Source organism: Glycine max, chromosome 12 (assembly GCF_000004515.6).
Source record: "Glycine max cultivar Williams 82 chromosome 12, Glycine_max_v4.0, whole genome shotgun sequence".
Classification (NCBI taxonomy): Eukaryota; Viridiplantae; Streptophyta; class Magnoliopsida; order Fabales; family Fabaceae; genus Glycine; species Glycine max.
Window position 1 is genome coordinate 37,557,221 of NC_038248.2, and position 16,874 is coordinate 37,574,094.

The 16,874-nt window shown below is 29.5% G+C and overlaps 2 protein-coding genes across 2 annotated transcripts; both read right to left on the bottom strand.

The window, feature by feature from the left end:
* Positions 1-5,537: 5,537 nt before the first annotated feature.
* LOC102667695 (coumaroyl-CoA:anthocyanidin 3-O-glucoside-6''-O-coumaroyltransferase 2) lies at positions 5,538-6,965 on the bottom strand. The gene has a single exon (XM_014764771.1). It carries the CDS (start codon positions 6,963-6,965, stop codon positions 5,538-5,540), a length of 1,428 nt encoding a protein of 475 aa, XP_014620257.1.
* Positions 6,966-10,228: 3,263 nt separating this feature from the next.
* Positions 10,229-11,997, bottom strand: LOC100813271 (malonyl-coenzyme A:anthocyanin 3-O-glucoside-6''-O-malonyltransferase). The gene has a single exon (XM_003540288.4). The coding sequence runs from the start codon at positions 11,938-11,940 to the stop codon at positions 10,537-10,539; it is 1,404 nt and encodes a 467-aa protein (XP_003540336.1). The 5' UTR covers positions 11,941-11,997; the 3' UTR covers positions 10,229-10,536.
* Between the last annotated feature and the right edge of the window lie 4,877 nt (positions 11,998-16,874).

The following is a 16,874-nucleotide window of genomic DNA, read 5'->3' on the forward strand; positions in this document are numbered from 1 at the left end:
TTATAATATTATTAAATAGATAAAATATATAGTCAAAAAATTCTGATATATTTAGACATCTTAATAATATCAATACCTTATTGAGATCCTCAATTTCTCTCTATTATCTGTTTTTAACACATCATATTAATTATTTATCTTCTCTTTTTTTAGATCTTTTATTTTTTTTTCTATTATCTCTTTTTAGTACGTCATATTGTTAATGAGTTAGATCATATCAATTATTTATCTTCTCCCTTTCTATCTCTATCAAGATATCCACATTTTAATGAGTTTCTAAATATAATTTTCCAAAAGAACAAAAAAAGAGATGTATCCCATTAATTATAAAAGGAAATCAACAATTTATAACCTACGTATCATACCAATTGCTTTGCCCGTGCAACTAGAGAAGCAAGCATAATCATGAGATGTATAATATATATATATTCTATGAATATAATTAATATTTAAAATGCATTCTTCAGTTAAATATTCATCGATTGTTACATAATTAAAATTATTAATGATATATATATATATATATATATATATATATATATATAAAGTGAGTTTTAGATAATTGACATTATAAAATTCTATATACTAATAATACATCAAAATTAAACGCTTATTTAAGTTTATCCCTTCTTTGCGTGGTTGAATGATTCAAAGTTGAAACTTATTAGAACGTATATGCCACGCCTAGGACAAATAATTCTAATGAAAATTATCTTACATTATATTATTTGACTTGTTCGTATAGAAAGAATTAAAAGAAAGTTTGAGAAAATGTGTTAAAGTGCGCACTTTTTATTTAAATATTGAAAAATAATTTAAAAAGAGTGTAAATTTTTCAAGGGCAAATATAATTCCTAGTGAATTTTACATGTAATGTATCAGGGTTTGATTAATAAAGGTGTAGTCACCACTAACTACCGCTAAAATAATAGTATAATATTTAGTCAAAGGATACATAAAGGCTTAGATAAAATTAAATAGGAAGTTTTCTTTTATTTCTTGTTTTAAATTTTAAAAATTTTTAATTTAGTTTTTCTTATAAAATTTCATTTTTTGTTTTACTCTGTCATTAATGGATTTGATTAACCGTTGAGGTTTCTAAGATGTCATCGTAGCACGTTAGTAAACAATGATGTGATCACTTGACAACATTCTAAAAAAAGTCTCATGGACTAAAATAAAAAATAATGTATTTTTATGGACTAAAAATAAAAAAATAATATAATTACAAGAATTAAAAATATATAATTAGAAAAAGTGATATATTTGCAAAAAATAATAATTAAATATTAAGTTAAATTTGGTAGATAAATAAAGATAATTAATAACATAAGAAAAGATAAATTTGATTGATTTGATTAGAAATCTTGATTGCATCATGTTTTTTTCTATATATAATTATGCAATATAGTCTACATCAATCATATTTTCATATAATAATTATTCACTACATCCTTTTTTAGGAGATCATGATCCTGATAATCTACTTGAAAAATTACTTTCAAGTGCATCTCATGATCATGTTTTGCTTCCTGCTTTTGACTTCTTTTAGATTGATATTGGTTGTAGGTCTCCTTAATTCTATTTGTGTTGATCCAATCAATTACCTAGAAAATGGTTAAATCAATAATTAAATCTTGCATTTCTATCCTTAATCCTCGTATCAAAATGTTTTTTTTTCTCAGATTCCAAAATCAATATTCCTTTGTCGGCTTTTATTTATCACTTGTTGGCTAATAATTGTAAATTTTAATTGTTGAATATGGACCATCAATTGTTAGCTATCAATTAAGTGTGGAAGCAAAACTTCATGATGAATCAAAAATGATCCAAAGGTGTTTTGATGATAACAATGATGACAACAAAAGATGATGACAAAGGTGATGAACAAAAAGCTCAAAAGATCAAAGAACAAGTCAAGAGTTCAAGAATCAAGAAGAATTCAAGACTCAAGAAGAAAGTTTACAATCAAGATTCAAGATTCAAGATCTCAAGAATCAAGATAAGATTCAAGACTCAAGACTCAAGATTCAAGAATGAAGAAAAGACTCAATCAAGATAAGTATTAAAAAAGTTTTTTTTCAAAACTTTGAATAGCACATGAGTTTTTGACAAAACCTTTACCAAAGAGTTTTTACTCTCTGGTAATCGATTACCATATTGTTGTAATTGATTACCAGTAGCAAAATGAGTTTGAAAAAATTTTCAAACTGAATTTACAACGTTCCAAATATTTTCAAAAGGTTGTAATCGATTACAATGTTTTGGTAATCGATTACCAGTGTCCTTGAACGTTGAAATTCAAATTTAAATGTGAAGAGTCACATTGTTTCACTCAAAAGCTTTGTGTAATCGATTACACTTATTTGGTAATCGATTACCAATGTTTGTTTCTGAAAAATCTAAAGATGTAACTCTTTAAAAAGGTTTTGACTTTTTCAAATGGGTTTTAAGTTTTTCTAAAAGTTATAACTCTTCTGAATGGTCTTCTTGACCAGACATGGAGAGTCTATAAAAGCAAGGCTTTGTTTTACATTTCAAAAATCTTGAATACTTTTGCTTTTCCAATCAATCCTTTACAAGCCTTGAAATCTCTTTGAACTTTTTCTTCTTCTTCTTTGTACCAAAAGCTTTCTGAAGTTTTCTGGTTTTCTAAACCTTGAAAACTTGTGCTATTCATCCTTTCATTCTCTTCTCCCTTTGCCAAAAAGAATTCGCCAAGGACTAACCGCCTGAATTCTTTTTGTGTCTCTCTTCTCCCTTTTCCAAAAGAACAAATGACTAACCGTCTGAATTCTTTTGTGTCTCCCTTCTTCCTTGTCAAAGAATTCAACACGACACAGTCTGAGAATTCTTTTGATTCTTCCCATTCCCTAATACAAAAGCATTCAAAGGTTTAACCGCCTGAGAATTCTTTTGTATCCCCATTCACAAAGTATCAAAGGTTTAACAGCCTGAGATCTTTGTCTTAACACATTGGAGGGTACATCCTTTGTGGTACAAGTAGAGGGTACATCTACTTGAGTTTGACTGAGAACAAGAGAGGATACATCTCTTGTGGATCAGTTCTAGTGGAGGGTACATCCACTAGGTTCAAAGAGAACAAGCGAGGGTACATCCCTTGTGGATCATTGCTTGTAAATGGATTTTTACAAGGTTGAAAGAAATCTCAAGGACCGCAGGTCGCTTGGGGACTGGAGGTAGGCACGGGTTGTTGCCGAACCAGTATAAAAACTCTTGTGTATTTGTTTCCTTCTTCCCTACTCTTTTACTTTCCGTTGTGCATTTAATTTTCGCTTTTACTTTCTCTTAAGTTTCTCTTCTACTTCATATTCTCTTAACAACATAACTAAAAATCTTAAAAGAGTAATTTTTTAATTGATAAAGTTTTAGGAATAATTAATTCAACCCCCCTTCTTAATTATTCTGAGGCCACTCGATCCAACATTAAGTGTTACTTCAATGTGATTTTTTTATTTTTTAAAATATATCACCTTTTGCTTTAATTTTTTTACTATTTTTTTATCTTTGCAAATATTTTATTTTTTTGTTTGGTCCTTAAAATATGACACTTTACTTTTATTTTAGTCCATAAAAATATATCACTTTTTTAATCCCTAATTATGTTATTATTTATTGATTGAATATTTTTTTATGATACCTGCAAGTGATGATATCATCATTTGCTAATGTAACACAATTATAAAATTATTATTATTAGTTATGTTAACACTTAACGAAATTAATTACCATTAAAAATAAAATAAAAAAATAAAATTTTACAAAGAATAAATTAAAAAAATTAAAGAAGTAAAATAAAAAATATTCCTACTTAATTAATTCTTTTCCCTGCTGCTCTACTTTTCAATCTTGTTTTCGACGGACTCATAAAATAGAATTGTGATTTTAAATTTAGAAAATTGAGACAACGATCGAAATGCAAATATTGCCTAAACTTATAGTCTTTTTTTAACCAATCCTACACTTATATTCTAAATGTTAGTTTATTATATGGAAGGTTTATAATCATTTCATCGTTCACAGTCTTCAATAATGAAAAATTAATTTGACTAACTTCACTTTGTCTTTGAATAATTAACTATATAGTTGTTTTAAAAAATTATCACAAACGCCAAGAAATTTCAAAATCTATATAAGTTAATTCATTTGACAAGTGTATTAAATTGGAAGCACATGTCTCTACTATAACCTAATGATACGCACATATTTTAACGATAGCTACAACGATGATAGATTTTCTTGAATACATGTTATACGCAAAGGGGTGGGAGCTGGGAAGATACTATGAAATTTCTGGAAGATCAACATGACTCAGTCCAAGTCATCTTATTTGTATGCTAGTGTATGTTGGGGTCTCTTTCGAATTTTCTTCGTCTTACGTTATTTATAACTTCATTTATTTTAATCTGTCTTAAAATATTTATCATTTTAAAAAAGTAATTATATTCCCACTACTTATTAATTTTGTTATGAGAAAAATGCATTAATAGGACTACCGACCCCTGTATAAAAACAAAACATATATTGTCAAAGCACCAGAAAATGAAAATTGAACCAAAACTCAATCCTACACTACCAAGGCGTAGTCACTACTATTTAATTTGCTTTAAAGCACCAAAATTTATAGTAACCAGAGTTTCATAAGGAATCTAACTCAATTAATTAAATTGAATAAGACGTGTGAAATTCTGTTATTATCTTTGATTTTAACGAATATTATATATATATATATAATCACTATCCCCATATACTTTCATGCATAGATTAAATTGATATAATTAATTAGTTAATATATAGCGTAATGCAATTATCTCAAGTTTTAATAGCCTAAATGCTATAAATAAACTTTTCTTAAGAAAGTATTTTTTTAACTTTTATATTTATGTATTTAAAGGATTTAGTATTTCATTTTTTTTCTTCAACTTTTATTTATCTTAATTTTTCATTTTTTATCTTTTAATGATATTATCTAGTATTATTGAGTGTCTTAATCTGCTCATGTCCATTATGTAATTTTTTTATTTTATTTTAGGTATAAAAAAATAATTTATTAATATTGTAAATCCTTCAATGCACCAAGACCATCAATATTGTCATAGTAGGAAATGTTAGCAAAAGTTGCAGTCTAGTATTGCGTGCAAATTATGTAACAATTAAATTAAAGACATACATTAGGTGGCAAATTTTCCTTCTACCCTTAGAATAATGATGTTTGGTACAAATTTTAATAAACAAATATTTTGTACGAAGAACTTTGGGATGATTTCTGCCGACTTTTTCTAATTTTGTTTTATATTTATTTAGTTACATGATTGTCCAATAAAAAAATGAGCCAGGTAGAATACAGTTTTTGACGAAAAGTTTGAAGCTGAATTTTCGTACCAAATAACAATCAGCTATTTTCCAATAACTGTAACAATACTCTTACTATTTAGTATAGTATTTAAAACCATTAAATAATAAACAAATGCATGGCGTGAAAGATACATGTTATGACTAATACGTGGATGGTTTAATTAGTCAAGAACTGCAATATGACTAAGGTGTTCTTCCAAGATGTTAGTGAAATTGTTCATTTGAATCCTCTCGAGTACTATTCCAACCTGAATTCCACCTTCTTGGTCTCTACAATCAGTGAGAGAAACTGTTCGCACAGAATCAAGATTCACCACTTCTGACTTTATGGGCTTCCCCCATCCAAAGTCAGTGTTGTACGCAGTAAGTTTCGGCGAGCCAACAATCACCACAAGAGATTGACCACATTTCCCTAAGCCTCTAATATCTGACATCGTTGTTTCAGCCAATCTCAAAGCATCACTCTTGAAATCTCTAATCTTCCTTTCAATGGCATTTGCAGCTGCAACAATCCCATTTTGTCCCACCAACTCACCCCTCTTTAGGGTTGTGAGGAGAGGGATCAAACAGTTCCCAAAGTAGTTTGAAGGTAATGAAAACTGAGGATGGTTATGACAGTCTGCGGAAAATCCAATGTTGCATGGTTCATCAAAGTAACCTTTTGTAACATAGTTATTACCTTCCTCTTCCTTTTGTTCTGATTTGAGCATACACACCCATATCAAAGAACATGTCACTACAAAGGTTGATATATGTAAAGTCCCTGAACTGTTACATTTAAGAGAGACCCATTTCTTTAGTTTCTCAGCTTGTTCTCTACTAAACATAAAAGCGGCACGTACCTTGTCAGCGTAAACACCACGTAAAAACCCTCCGAAATGCTTATTTTGCAACGCTGAATTTCTCATCTCTTGCACGTAAACGTGCATGAGCCCTTTGGGGTCTTTCACTCCCAAACGGAGCATATAGGGTAGAGCACAGAGCAGGGAAATCCAATCCCTTTTGGCCTTGCAAACTGAGGCCCAAAACTTCATGAAATGATGAAGGGTTCTCCCATCTCCTGCAACGTGGTTGAAGATAACACATATGCTGAATCCAGAGTTAGGTATCACCGTTACCTGAATGGCCATGAGGGGGAACTCGCACGTGCCGTCGTGTGTAGTGCGTGGCGAGGGAAATGCCGGAGCAAGGGGTTGCCAGTCATTGACATCTTGAGGGGAATTTGACGTGAGAAGCGTGAAGTTTGCAGGACTGAACTCTGAGACAGTGAACGAGACAGAGTCGCCGTTAAGGTAACGGATGTAAGGGACATGGAGACGTGGAGGGAGGATGAGATTAGAGGCAAAGGGGAAGAAATGTTGGAGAGTGAGGGAAAGAGAGTGTTTCAGGGTGGGAAGTGCTGTTTGGAGGAAGTGGGTGGTAGGAAAGGGAAACTCATAGAAGAAGATGCGTCTGGCGTGGCGGGTTAGGAACCATGGAATGTCCAGAAAAGTGAGGGGGAGAATGGTTGAATGAAGGGAATCTTGTGGGGGAGCAACTTGAGATTGCTCTATGATGTTCACTGCAGGCTCTTTCATTTCTTGAGCCATCTGTTTCTGAATACAATAGAGGTTGTGAAGAGAGAACGTTTTATCTCTATATATATATATCATGTGAAAGAATGATTAAGCTTATAATAAAGTTTTACCAAAACAATAATGTTGATTGAGATTGCAGAGTTATTAACGGTAAGGGTCTGGTCGAGAGAAAATATTTGAGTTTTTTTTCAAATAAAAATATTAGAGAGTCGTGATCTATGTTTATAGTCTCGATTAAATTATTTTTTGCTTAAAGCACTATTAAAAAACAAGTTTTAACAACGATTTTATTAAAATTTTCATCATTAAAATTGTGGTAATAAACGGTTGAAAATTATCATAAAAAGTCACAAATAATCATCTTTAAAAGTAATTTTTTAGTAGTAAAACAATTATTCAGATATCTAATTTGAATACTTACCATTTCTCAGTATTTCCTTCCAATAACATCATATCACACGTAATAAATGTTTATATGCACATAACTAATAAGATTAAGGTTATTTTAATATTTGGGTCATTATGATGACTTATTTATCAAAATCGGTCATTTTGTAAAATTAATTATCAAAGTGGTTGTTTTATAAAAAAAATTTACATGTTATGAGAGATTTTTATCACATAAGATGCAAGAAGTGCAATCCTAAGTGACATCTTATATTTTTTATTTGTCCTATGGCATGAGATGCCACCCTGATATGCTCTATCCTTGTCAGGTATTTAGTGTCGATCAAGACGACATTAAATACTTGTCTAATAATTAGATTCTATGTCATATTTTCACTTAAGTCGATGTCAAATATATATTTAATGACTATATCCTATGTCACAGTTTCACTTAAGTTGACGTCAAATACATGTTTAATGACTATATATTTTTACTCAATTTAACGTCGGTCAAGCCAACGCTAAATACCTAATAGGAAAAAGGGTTAAAAGTGTGGGAGGCAAAAGGGTGACGAAAAAAAAAGAGACCGAAGAGAAAGAATCGATCGAAGATAATGGAATTTGGGTGAACAAAAAAAACATAGAAGCAAACGAGTGGGAGAAGAAAAGGTTTCTCAACCTTTTTATAGTCTTATATATGGAAGCTTCTGGTAGTCAAAAGGGAGCATCCATTCGTCGAACCTTTAGATGTCCCCTTTAGGAGACAAATCAACAGTTGGCATGATCCTTGGGAATCTCAATGATGTTTTGAACTTCAAAAAACACAATTATCGTGTCTTTCTTGAAAATGTGCAATAACTTTAAATGTGTTTGAATCAATATAAGAGTTGATAAGATGTCACTTTGAATTCGTAACCATTTCAACTCGGTACTAACTATTCAAATTCCTTCGTGACTAAGTTAAAAACTTTGTCAAAGAAGACCTCTCTCAAGTTCGACTATAACCAGACTTGTAATTAACACTCGAACTCAGCTAGACGATAATAAAGTCAAGTTGAGGATTTAAGACTATTTCTTATACATAAAAAGCTCATATAGTCAGCTTCAAAGCTTGAAGGGACTTATATACTTCATACTCGGCATACCTTTGTATTTAGTGGCCGATCGAACAAGCTACTCGAATTCAGAAAAATTTAACTAAGTTAAGAGAAAACTCTATCTTTTATATATAAAAAAAGATAGAGCTAGATATCCCATAAAATCAAATGTTATCTATTATTAGAGGAAAGATAAAATCATATTTTTTTTATTTTACATTATGTTAGAAGAAAAATTAAAATTTTATCATCTAATTTCACGTTTATAAAAGAAAATCATGAAAGGTTCAAAATCTAACATATATTTTGAAACGTGTATGATTTTACATAGCTAATTTGAGCGTACACCCCACCATTGTACGTGCAAAAGCTCACAAAGATTCCGTCAAATCCAATAAGAACAATGCTTATTATCATCTGTAATTTTTCTCGATTTTTCTCGTTACTCAATTATTAAGTATTAAATAGCATTTTGGACGTTAAGTATATTTCTATTTGCAGTAAAAAAAAAAAGTATATTTCTATTTCACTCAAAATGTCAAAGATACGTGCAACTAATGCCTGTGAAGATAATAATTTTCTTTAAAAAAAAATCAAAAGTCATAATCTCCACTTCTGTAATCTTTGGGCTTGTCTGTGAAGATACGTGTTGAAGCCAATAATGGACTTTGTTTCGTAGCCGCAATAGCATTTCATTTATTTTTCTCTTCATTACGGCACGACATTTAATAGTTTTTATGCAATGGCCTTTTTTTTTTAAAAAAAAAGGTGGGGATTTTCTTTATACATGAGAATCATAGACAGTATTATGAGGTATTTTTTTATATGTGCCAACTAAATTAGACCTTGACAAATTTAGATGAGTTAAATCTTATGCTTTAGCCTCTTTATAATTTAAAAATATAGTAGTATTTTATTTTAACGATTTTTTTAACATTTTCAGGTAGTGGATATATAGAGCTGCAAATGGACCACAGTGTATAGATATATTTTATGAAAGATAACGTTGAGCTGTAAGAGATAAAATTCTCTTTTTAAACATTTAATCCAACTGTATAAAATTTAAATGTGAAATTACTGATAAAATTGAAAACACCATATAAATTAATTTATAAAAGATATATCGTTTAATAACCTTTATTATTATTGAATTATATTCTGTTATATAATTAACATGGTTGATTTTTACTTTAAAATTTATATTTAAAACGATAGAAAGGTAAAACCATTTCTATGAGCAAATTCCAATTTGAGAAGAAACTACTATTTTAGCCTGCATTCCACTGGTCAATTTTAATATTTAAATTTTATTATTATATTTAATTATATATCATAAAAACTGAAAAAAAAATATTCACATCGTATAATTAAAATAAATAACAATCAACATAAAAATTTTAAGGAGAAATATTTATATAATAAATAAATATAAATTATACATGAAATTATATGTCTTATATATTTAAACCACATAATAGATATTTATATTAAAAAAAAGATGAAAACTTCATATATGAAATTATATTATTATATTATATCCCCTAAAGGTGGAAGATGTTAAGAAACTCTTTGTACCTTGCTTTTATAACCAGTCGAGAGAAATGCAAATTTGTTATATGTCATTTTGAATTTTTAAAAGAGGTATATAAAGATAATTTGAAAACAGATATAGACAAAAATATTTGAAGATAAATCAACAGGATACGCGCGCAGTTACATGCAAGATCAATAAAATTTGGAGACCATACTATTAACTATTAAGCAAGTTCATCAAAAGACCCAACTAGTAACTGCAAAAATCTTTCAATATTTCAACACACTTGAGTCATAATCAAACTGTTCCTCTTACAACATCTAGCTGCGCTCTTTGATCCACAACTTTAAATAAGCCCCATCAACCAAAGCTAAAAGATAAAGTACGTAAAATGCAACATTTTTTTTTTAATTATTCCAAGTCCCAACACTGCAACATTTTTCACTAGCATCACAACCACACACACACACACAAAAAAAAAAGAACAATACTCCATGTTGTCCTTTATTAAATTGCACATTACAACGTTGAACAACTGGAAAGTGAAAACAATGCACACATACATTTAGGATTTTAATGCTACAAATCCTTGCTCAATGACAGAAATGAAATACTCAAATTCCCCACTTCTAAATACCAAGCCAAGCTCTAATCCTCCTTCTTTGTCTCCACTTTCGGCAACAGACATACACTTAGGGGAATGTACCATCTCCACTTTGGTAGGTCTTCCAAATCCAAAGTCAGTCTCATAAACACTGAACTTAGGTGACCCTGTAACTAGCACAGTACTTCCCAATACAAACATCTTCCTAAATAATGCCCTCCAGTTTTCAGCACCTCTAAGAGGTTCAGTTTTCATATCAGTTATTGCTCTTGCAATGGCCTTCACTGCGTTCACAAAACCACCTTCTCCCTTTAGCTCCTTCCGCTTGAGCACTGCATAACATCTCGTTAAGCAATTTCCGAAGTACGTTTCTGGTATAGGGTAATCCAAGCGATCTCTACAATCTGCTGCAAAACGAAAGTACTCCTCTTTCATCTCTTCCCCTTCATCATCATCTCTATATTTTGCTTTAACCAAGCTAACCCACACGAAAGCACACGTTACCACAAATTTTGATAGATATTGTGGCGCTTTGAGTTCAGCATTTTTTTTCCAATGATTCAGCACATATCTTTTGAGGCTCTCAATATCATCTCTTCCAAAAGCAATAGTTGCCTTAAGAAAGTCCTCATCATCACACACGTGTTTAGGAGTTTGACCAATGAGTTTGTCCTTCCAAGTTGACCTCTCTTGAAAGTAATCTCTCAAGAAAATAGCCTCGAGTGATCCTTTGGGGTCCTTCAATATTTTCCTATCAAAGCAAGGTGGTGACTTCTCCACAAGGGTCAAGTCAACTCCACCGCTTCGACAAATGGAAGACCAAGACTTCATGAAATGACCGCAACACCTATCATCCATCACGTGGCAATAAGTGATAGCTATGCAAAGGCCATTGTTGGGAAAAACCGTGACTTGCAAGGCCACAATTGGGAAAATGAACGTGTCTTCTTCATGCATGGTTGTGCATGTCAACTTTGGAACCAAGTGACCTAAATCTTTGAGATTTTTGGGGTGGTTGGAAGAGAGATGGTTGAAATCCGCTTTGGACTCGATGATGGTTAAGGTGACAGTGTCATCATCGGTGCAGCGAATGAAGGGTTTGTGAGGTGGTGGTGGACAAAGGAGATTTCCAGCAAGAGGGAAGAAATGTTGAAGGGTAAGGGAGAGAGTGTGTTTGAGAGAAGGGAGTGTAGTTTCATAGAAAATTTCTGTGTGGTGGGGAAAGTGATAGAAGAATTGGCGTCTCACATAAACAGGACCTGCCAAAGACAAGTCAAGGAATGTGAGGGGAAGAGAAGTTGTGGTGCTTGTAGCTGGTGAAACCTCAGATTTCTCAACAAGCTTTTGTGCTCTAGCTTCTTCCATTTTTGTTCAACGATATGCATGCATGAAGAGAACCAGAGAGGTAATGATATAAATATAGTACTCTCTTTCTGGTGTCTTTCTGGTGTGGTTGTTGGATTCAAAACTTGAAGTTTGTGGGCAAAACGTATAAGCCACGTCTAGTTTTGTGGAAAATGATTCTGACTTTGAAGTTTTTGGTCTTCTAAGTCAGCGTGCCTGTAAAATAAAATTACAACTCTTAGTTATGGAATCTAAGACAATAGAAAGTGCAACGAATTTTACGATCGGGGGATGTCTTTGAACAAGTCAGCGCATTGTGGGTTAGTTGTAACTAGAAGAATAGTGGCGGCTTCTAGGGTGAGAGACCTCAATAAATGACCCACCATGGGAAACAAACCTATAACTGGGATTAGGATTTTTCAAGAGATATGCATAATATTATCATAGAGAGGCATGCACTAGATTAGTGATACACTGCTTTCTCTTTCCTTGCTATTTCTTCTTAGCTTATATGCTTTTCGCTCTTTCCACTTTTTGAATTTTCATATATAAGATTTTAAAATTTGATACATAAAACCTTTGAACTATCTTTGCACGGTTTTGAATATTTTCTGTTCTCATTCTCAGTTGCTTGCCATAGTGAGGATTTTACGTTCATTTTGCATCGTTAATTAATTAATAAAAAGGTAGAATAGTGGAAGAGGATGGGCTTGCAGCGACGAGTCAGGTGGAAACAAAATCAAGAAAAAGAACCGTAACAGGAAGAGGGAACAATATTCTCATGTTCTACTTTTTTTTCCTCAAAAATAATAACAATACGGTGCAGACAATCTCATGTTCTACGCACCAGATTTATTTCTCATGGTGCGAGTTTGTTCAGATTCTCCACCCTAGAAGCCGCCCTAGTATATCATTGTAGCTTATCATGAGAATAAATATTTATTTTTATATGATTAAAATTTATAATGAATAAATAATTATAAATATATAAAATAAACACTTAAATATATTTTTAATTTAAAGTGATTATTTTTTAGTCCTTAAAAAGTAATTTATTTTCATTAATTCCTCAAATTTTTGAAAAAAATATATTTTGTCCTTTTTTGTTGAATGTGTTTATGATTTCATAATTTATAACAATTTTTAAGCGCAAAAATTTATTTTCTGTTTTTTTATTAAAAATGATTTCTTGACAATGTGAAACTACCAAAAAATTTTACTTTTGGTGTTTATTTTTTTATATATTATGTTGATTTTAAAGAGAATGAAAAAATAGATGTGAAATTATCATGATTTTTTGCATATTCTAATTATTTTAAACAGTCATAAATCAATTTTAAAGAAAATAAATTAAAAAATATTTTTCATAATAATAAATTGTCACAAATTATGATACCATTAATATAAAGAATAAGAAATATTAAAAAAAAATTAGAAATTTGAGTGACTAATAAAAGTAAATTCTTTTTTAGAAAAAAAATTATTCAAACGGTTAAAAATATATTTAAATCTAAAATCTAAAATAAATTATAATTTATGTTTGTAATATATTGTTAGATATCTTATATTGGCTATTGATGCCTAGACTAAGAATTAGTCCTGTGTGTGTAATCGGTTTAATTAAAAGGCTGGAAGTTTATAAGAATATTGGAAATTCGACAGAGATTTTTTTTTTTTTAACAGAATCGACGGAGACGGTAAAGACTCAGATTATCGCGATTATTAAAATATTAGTAATATAATCAAAGTAGCATATGAAAGTGAGATAATTTTCACGGTTTACCTTTTGGAATTAAATTAAATTCAAATCTAAATTCTAATAAGATATTAATTAGATTTAGTGATATGTCTAAAATCTTAGAGTTAGAAGACAAAATATTTGTATCATGAGATGAGATAATATTTGAGGTTGAATTAAATTCAAACCCGAATCTAAATTTAAGATGAGTAATAATTTCAAATATATAAAATAATTTAAATTTATTATATCAATTTAAATTATCATATAAAGTTATTTTTAATTGTTAATATTATTATAATAAAAATAAAAGGAGTATAATTTGAGATGATTGAAAGAATGTTTTGGGCTAATTGCATGGTAGTATGTGAAAGCGCATCCAAATGAGGGGGGAAAAAGATAAGTTTATTTTCATATTTTATTTTAAAATTTTCCTTTTAAACGAATTTGTCCCAAACAAATTTTGTCTCTTTGTTAATTGGCTAACTAGCTAATGCAGTATGTTATTAGTTTTGGCTTAATTGGATCTTTTATATCTCCAACTTTTATTTTTTGACAAATTTATCTCTCAACTTTTGTGGACTCTGTTGCTAGTAAATTAATGAACGGAAGGTAAATTTTATAATTATTTTTAAAAGTTTTAAATAAAACATGTCAAATTAATTTTTTTTTATAAAATTCACCAAAAACATAAAAAATTGAAGATAAAATATAAAATTAAGCCAAAGAGATAATATTGATAAGTACAAAACTTAACTACAATTTCTTATGTACTTTTGGTGTTTAGAGCTAGAGTTTCATCTAAATAATTTATGTCAACATTTAATACAAACTTTTACAACACATATAATTGAGATGAAATTTCAAAATTATGATTGAATAACAACAATAAAAACACATAAAGAAAGTACGTACATCTATTTTTTTTTCTTCTATTAAAAATGTTTATTTGAAAGAGTGAGAGTCTTACTCTCCAAATTATATATTCTAATTTATATATAGTGTAGGAGTATATTGAAATAATTATAACTTTTTTATTTCAAAGGGAATTTATTTTACAAGTATCTTTTTTTAAAGGAAATTTTATTCGTGACAAATTGTAGAATGTTAAATGTGAGCATCTCTCACAAGGAAGACTCAAGCTTTTAATTAGCCTATGTGGATTGAAATAATGAGAACTAGCACTAGTATTTTATTATTTGCATTGCTCAAAATAAGTATTTATTTTATATAATTAAATTTTTAATAAATGAATATTTTAACATATAAACTATATTATAATTAAAATTCTTAATAAATAAATATATTTTAATATACAAAATATTATATCTAAGATTTACAATGACAATTTAAATTGTGATATAAACTTTATTCGTTAGTTTAAATTTTAATGGTTATTGACTTGTAAAATATAAACTATCCATTTGTCTTTATCCTCTAAATTCTATAATTATTAAATATTTAAAATAAAAACTTAAAAATAAATTCAATATTATCATCTGTATAAATCAATCGATCATAAAGAATAATTTAAATTTTTTCCAGAAAACATATACTATAAAAATATTTTAAAAAAACTTATCCAAACGCACTTAAGTACAATTTTAATAATCATTTTCAACAATTGATACACTGGAAATCGTCAATATTCAAGCTATTGTAGGAAAATAAAGGCAATTCGTTTTCCCAGTGTATTTTTCTAAACAGCTGTTTCCATGTGACCGATTTGCTCTCAAACGGAACATGAAATTATAGTACATACATTATTAGTCTGCGTAATTATCAAAATATGCCCAGAGTCATTACAAGAAAAACTAAGTGATAGAAAGATGTAATGACTGAGGAATTTCTAGCTAGTATTCAGATTCTGGGCAAGTGATGGGAGGAAACTATGAAACTTCTGAATTATAAATAACTTAATTATTAGTCTAAGTCACTGCTGCTGCTGTGGGCCTCATATTACTGCTTATCTGTTTGCTCCCAAGGCAATATCTAGGAAACTTATGAACTAACTTACAAACTAATTCTACCTGTAAATTAACTTTTAAAATGTAAAAAGATTAAAAAAATAATTGTTTCATAATAAATTTTGTATAATTTTCTTATCTAGCTGAGCTTTCAAAGATCTCTTAAAAATTGAATCTCTGAGTTGACACACTATAGGAAAGTTCACTACTAGATGTTGGTCACACTATCTAAAGAATTAAAGTCGACGATAAATATTACTTTAGCATCGGCTATGAATAAATACAAATTAATTGAAGGTTTATAATTACATAAATGTGAAACAAAAGATAGCAGGAGTTATCTCGAAAGAAAGGATTGAATTCCCATTAGATACAACGAAAATAATAAACTATATGTTGCTTTCACTTTGGTCATTGTAATAGAGACATTAACACTTGTATTCTAATATACGAATGTATTACATATATAATAATCAAATAAATTTTTGTGTAATTTCTGTGTATAGTATGTAGTTATCATAATGGAATATTGCATTAGAGGTAGGCAATGTAGTTATAATTTTTTTTTTCATTTTTTAATAGACTTCCTACATCGCCATGGCTAGTCTTGATATTTTATAAGGTCAAGATGAAATAACAGATGAGAGACCCTTATGTAAGTATTCTAAAATGTAAACGTATATTATATACAAAGAATAACACAATTTTGTTAAAAATGATATGTTTTACGTACCACACATAATATTTTTTCTACTCATTAAATTATGGTCCATCACCTACAAGGTCCACATCTTGGGCTTAGGCTGAAGGTGTAATGCCCTGGGCGGCCCAGAGTTGTGAAGATTTTAGACAATTTTGAAAGAAGTTAAAAGAAGTTATTCGATGCTAAAATTATTTTCACATGTTTGTTTGATGTTGAAAAATTAATTCGGGATTTAAAATTAATTCTAGATATATTTTTATATGTTTAATTTCAGATTAAAAAAAGTTAAGAATTAATTTCAAATTGAAATAACTATAAGTAACTTTTGCATTTAGATCAAAAAATTTGTATTGAGTTTTACTCATAAATTTAAAATAAAAATATCCAAACATAAATCACATTACTTCAAAATTAATTCTATTCAAAATTATTTTTGCCAACACTCATTTAAACATGCACTAAGAATTCTCATTAATTTGTGCTCTTATCATGTTGTTAAACTTTGAGGTAAAGTTTTTACTTAGTGAATGTTTTGCCTTGTGCCTTT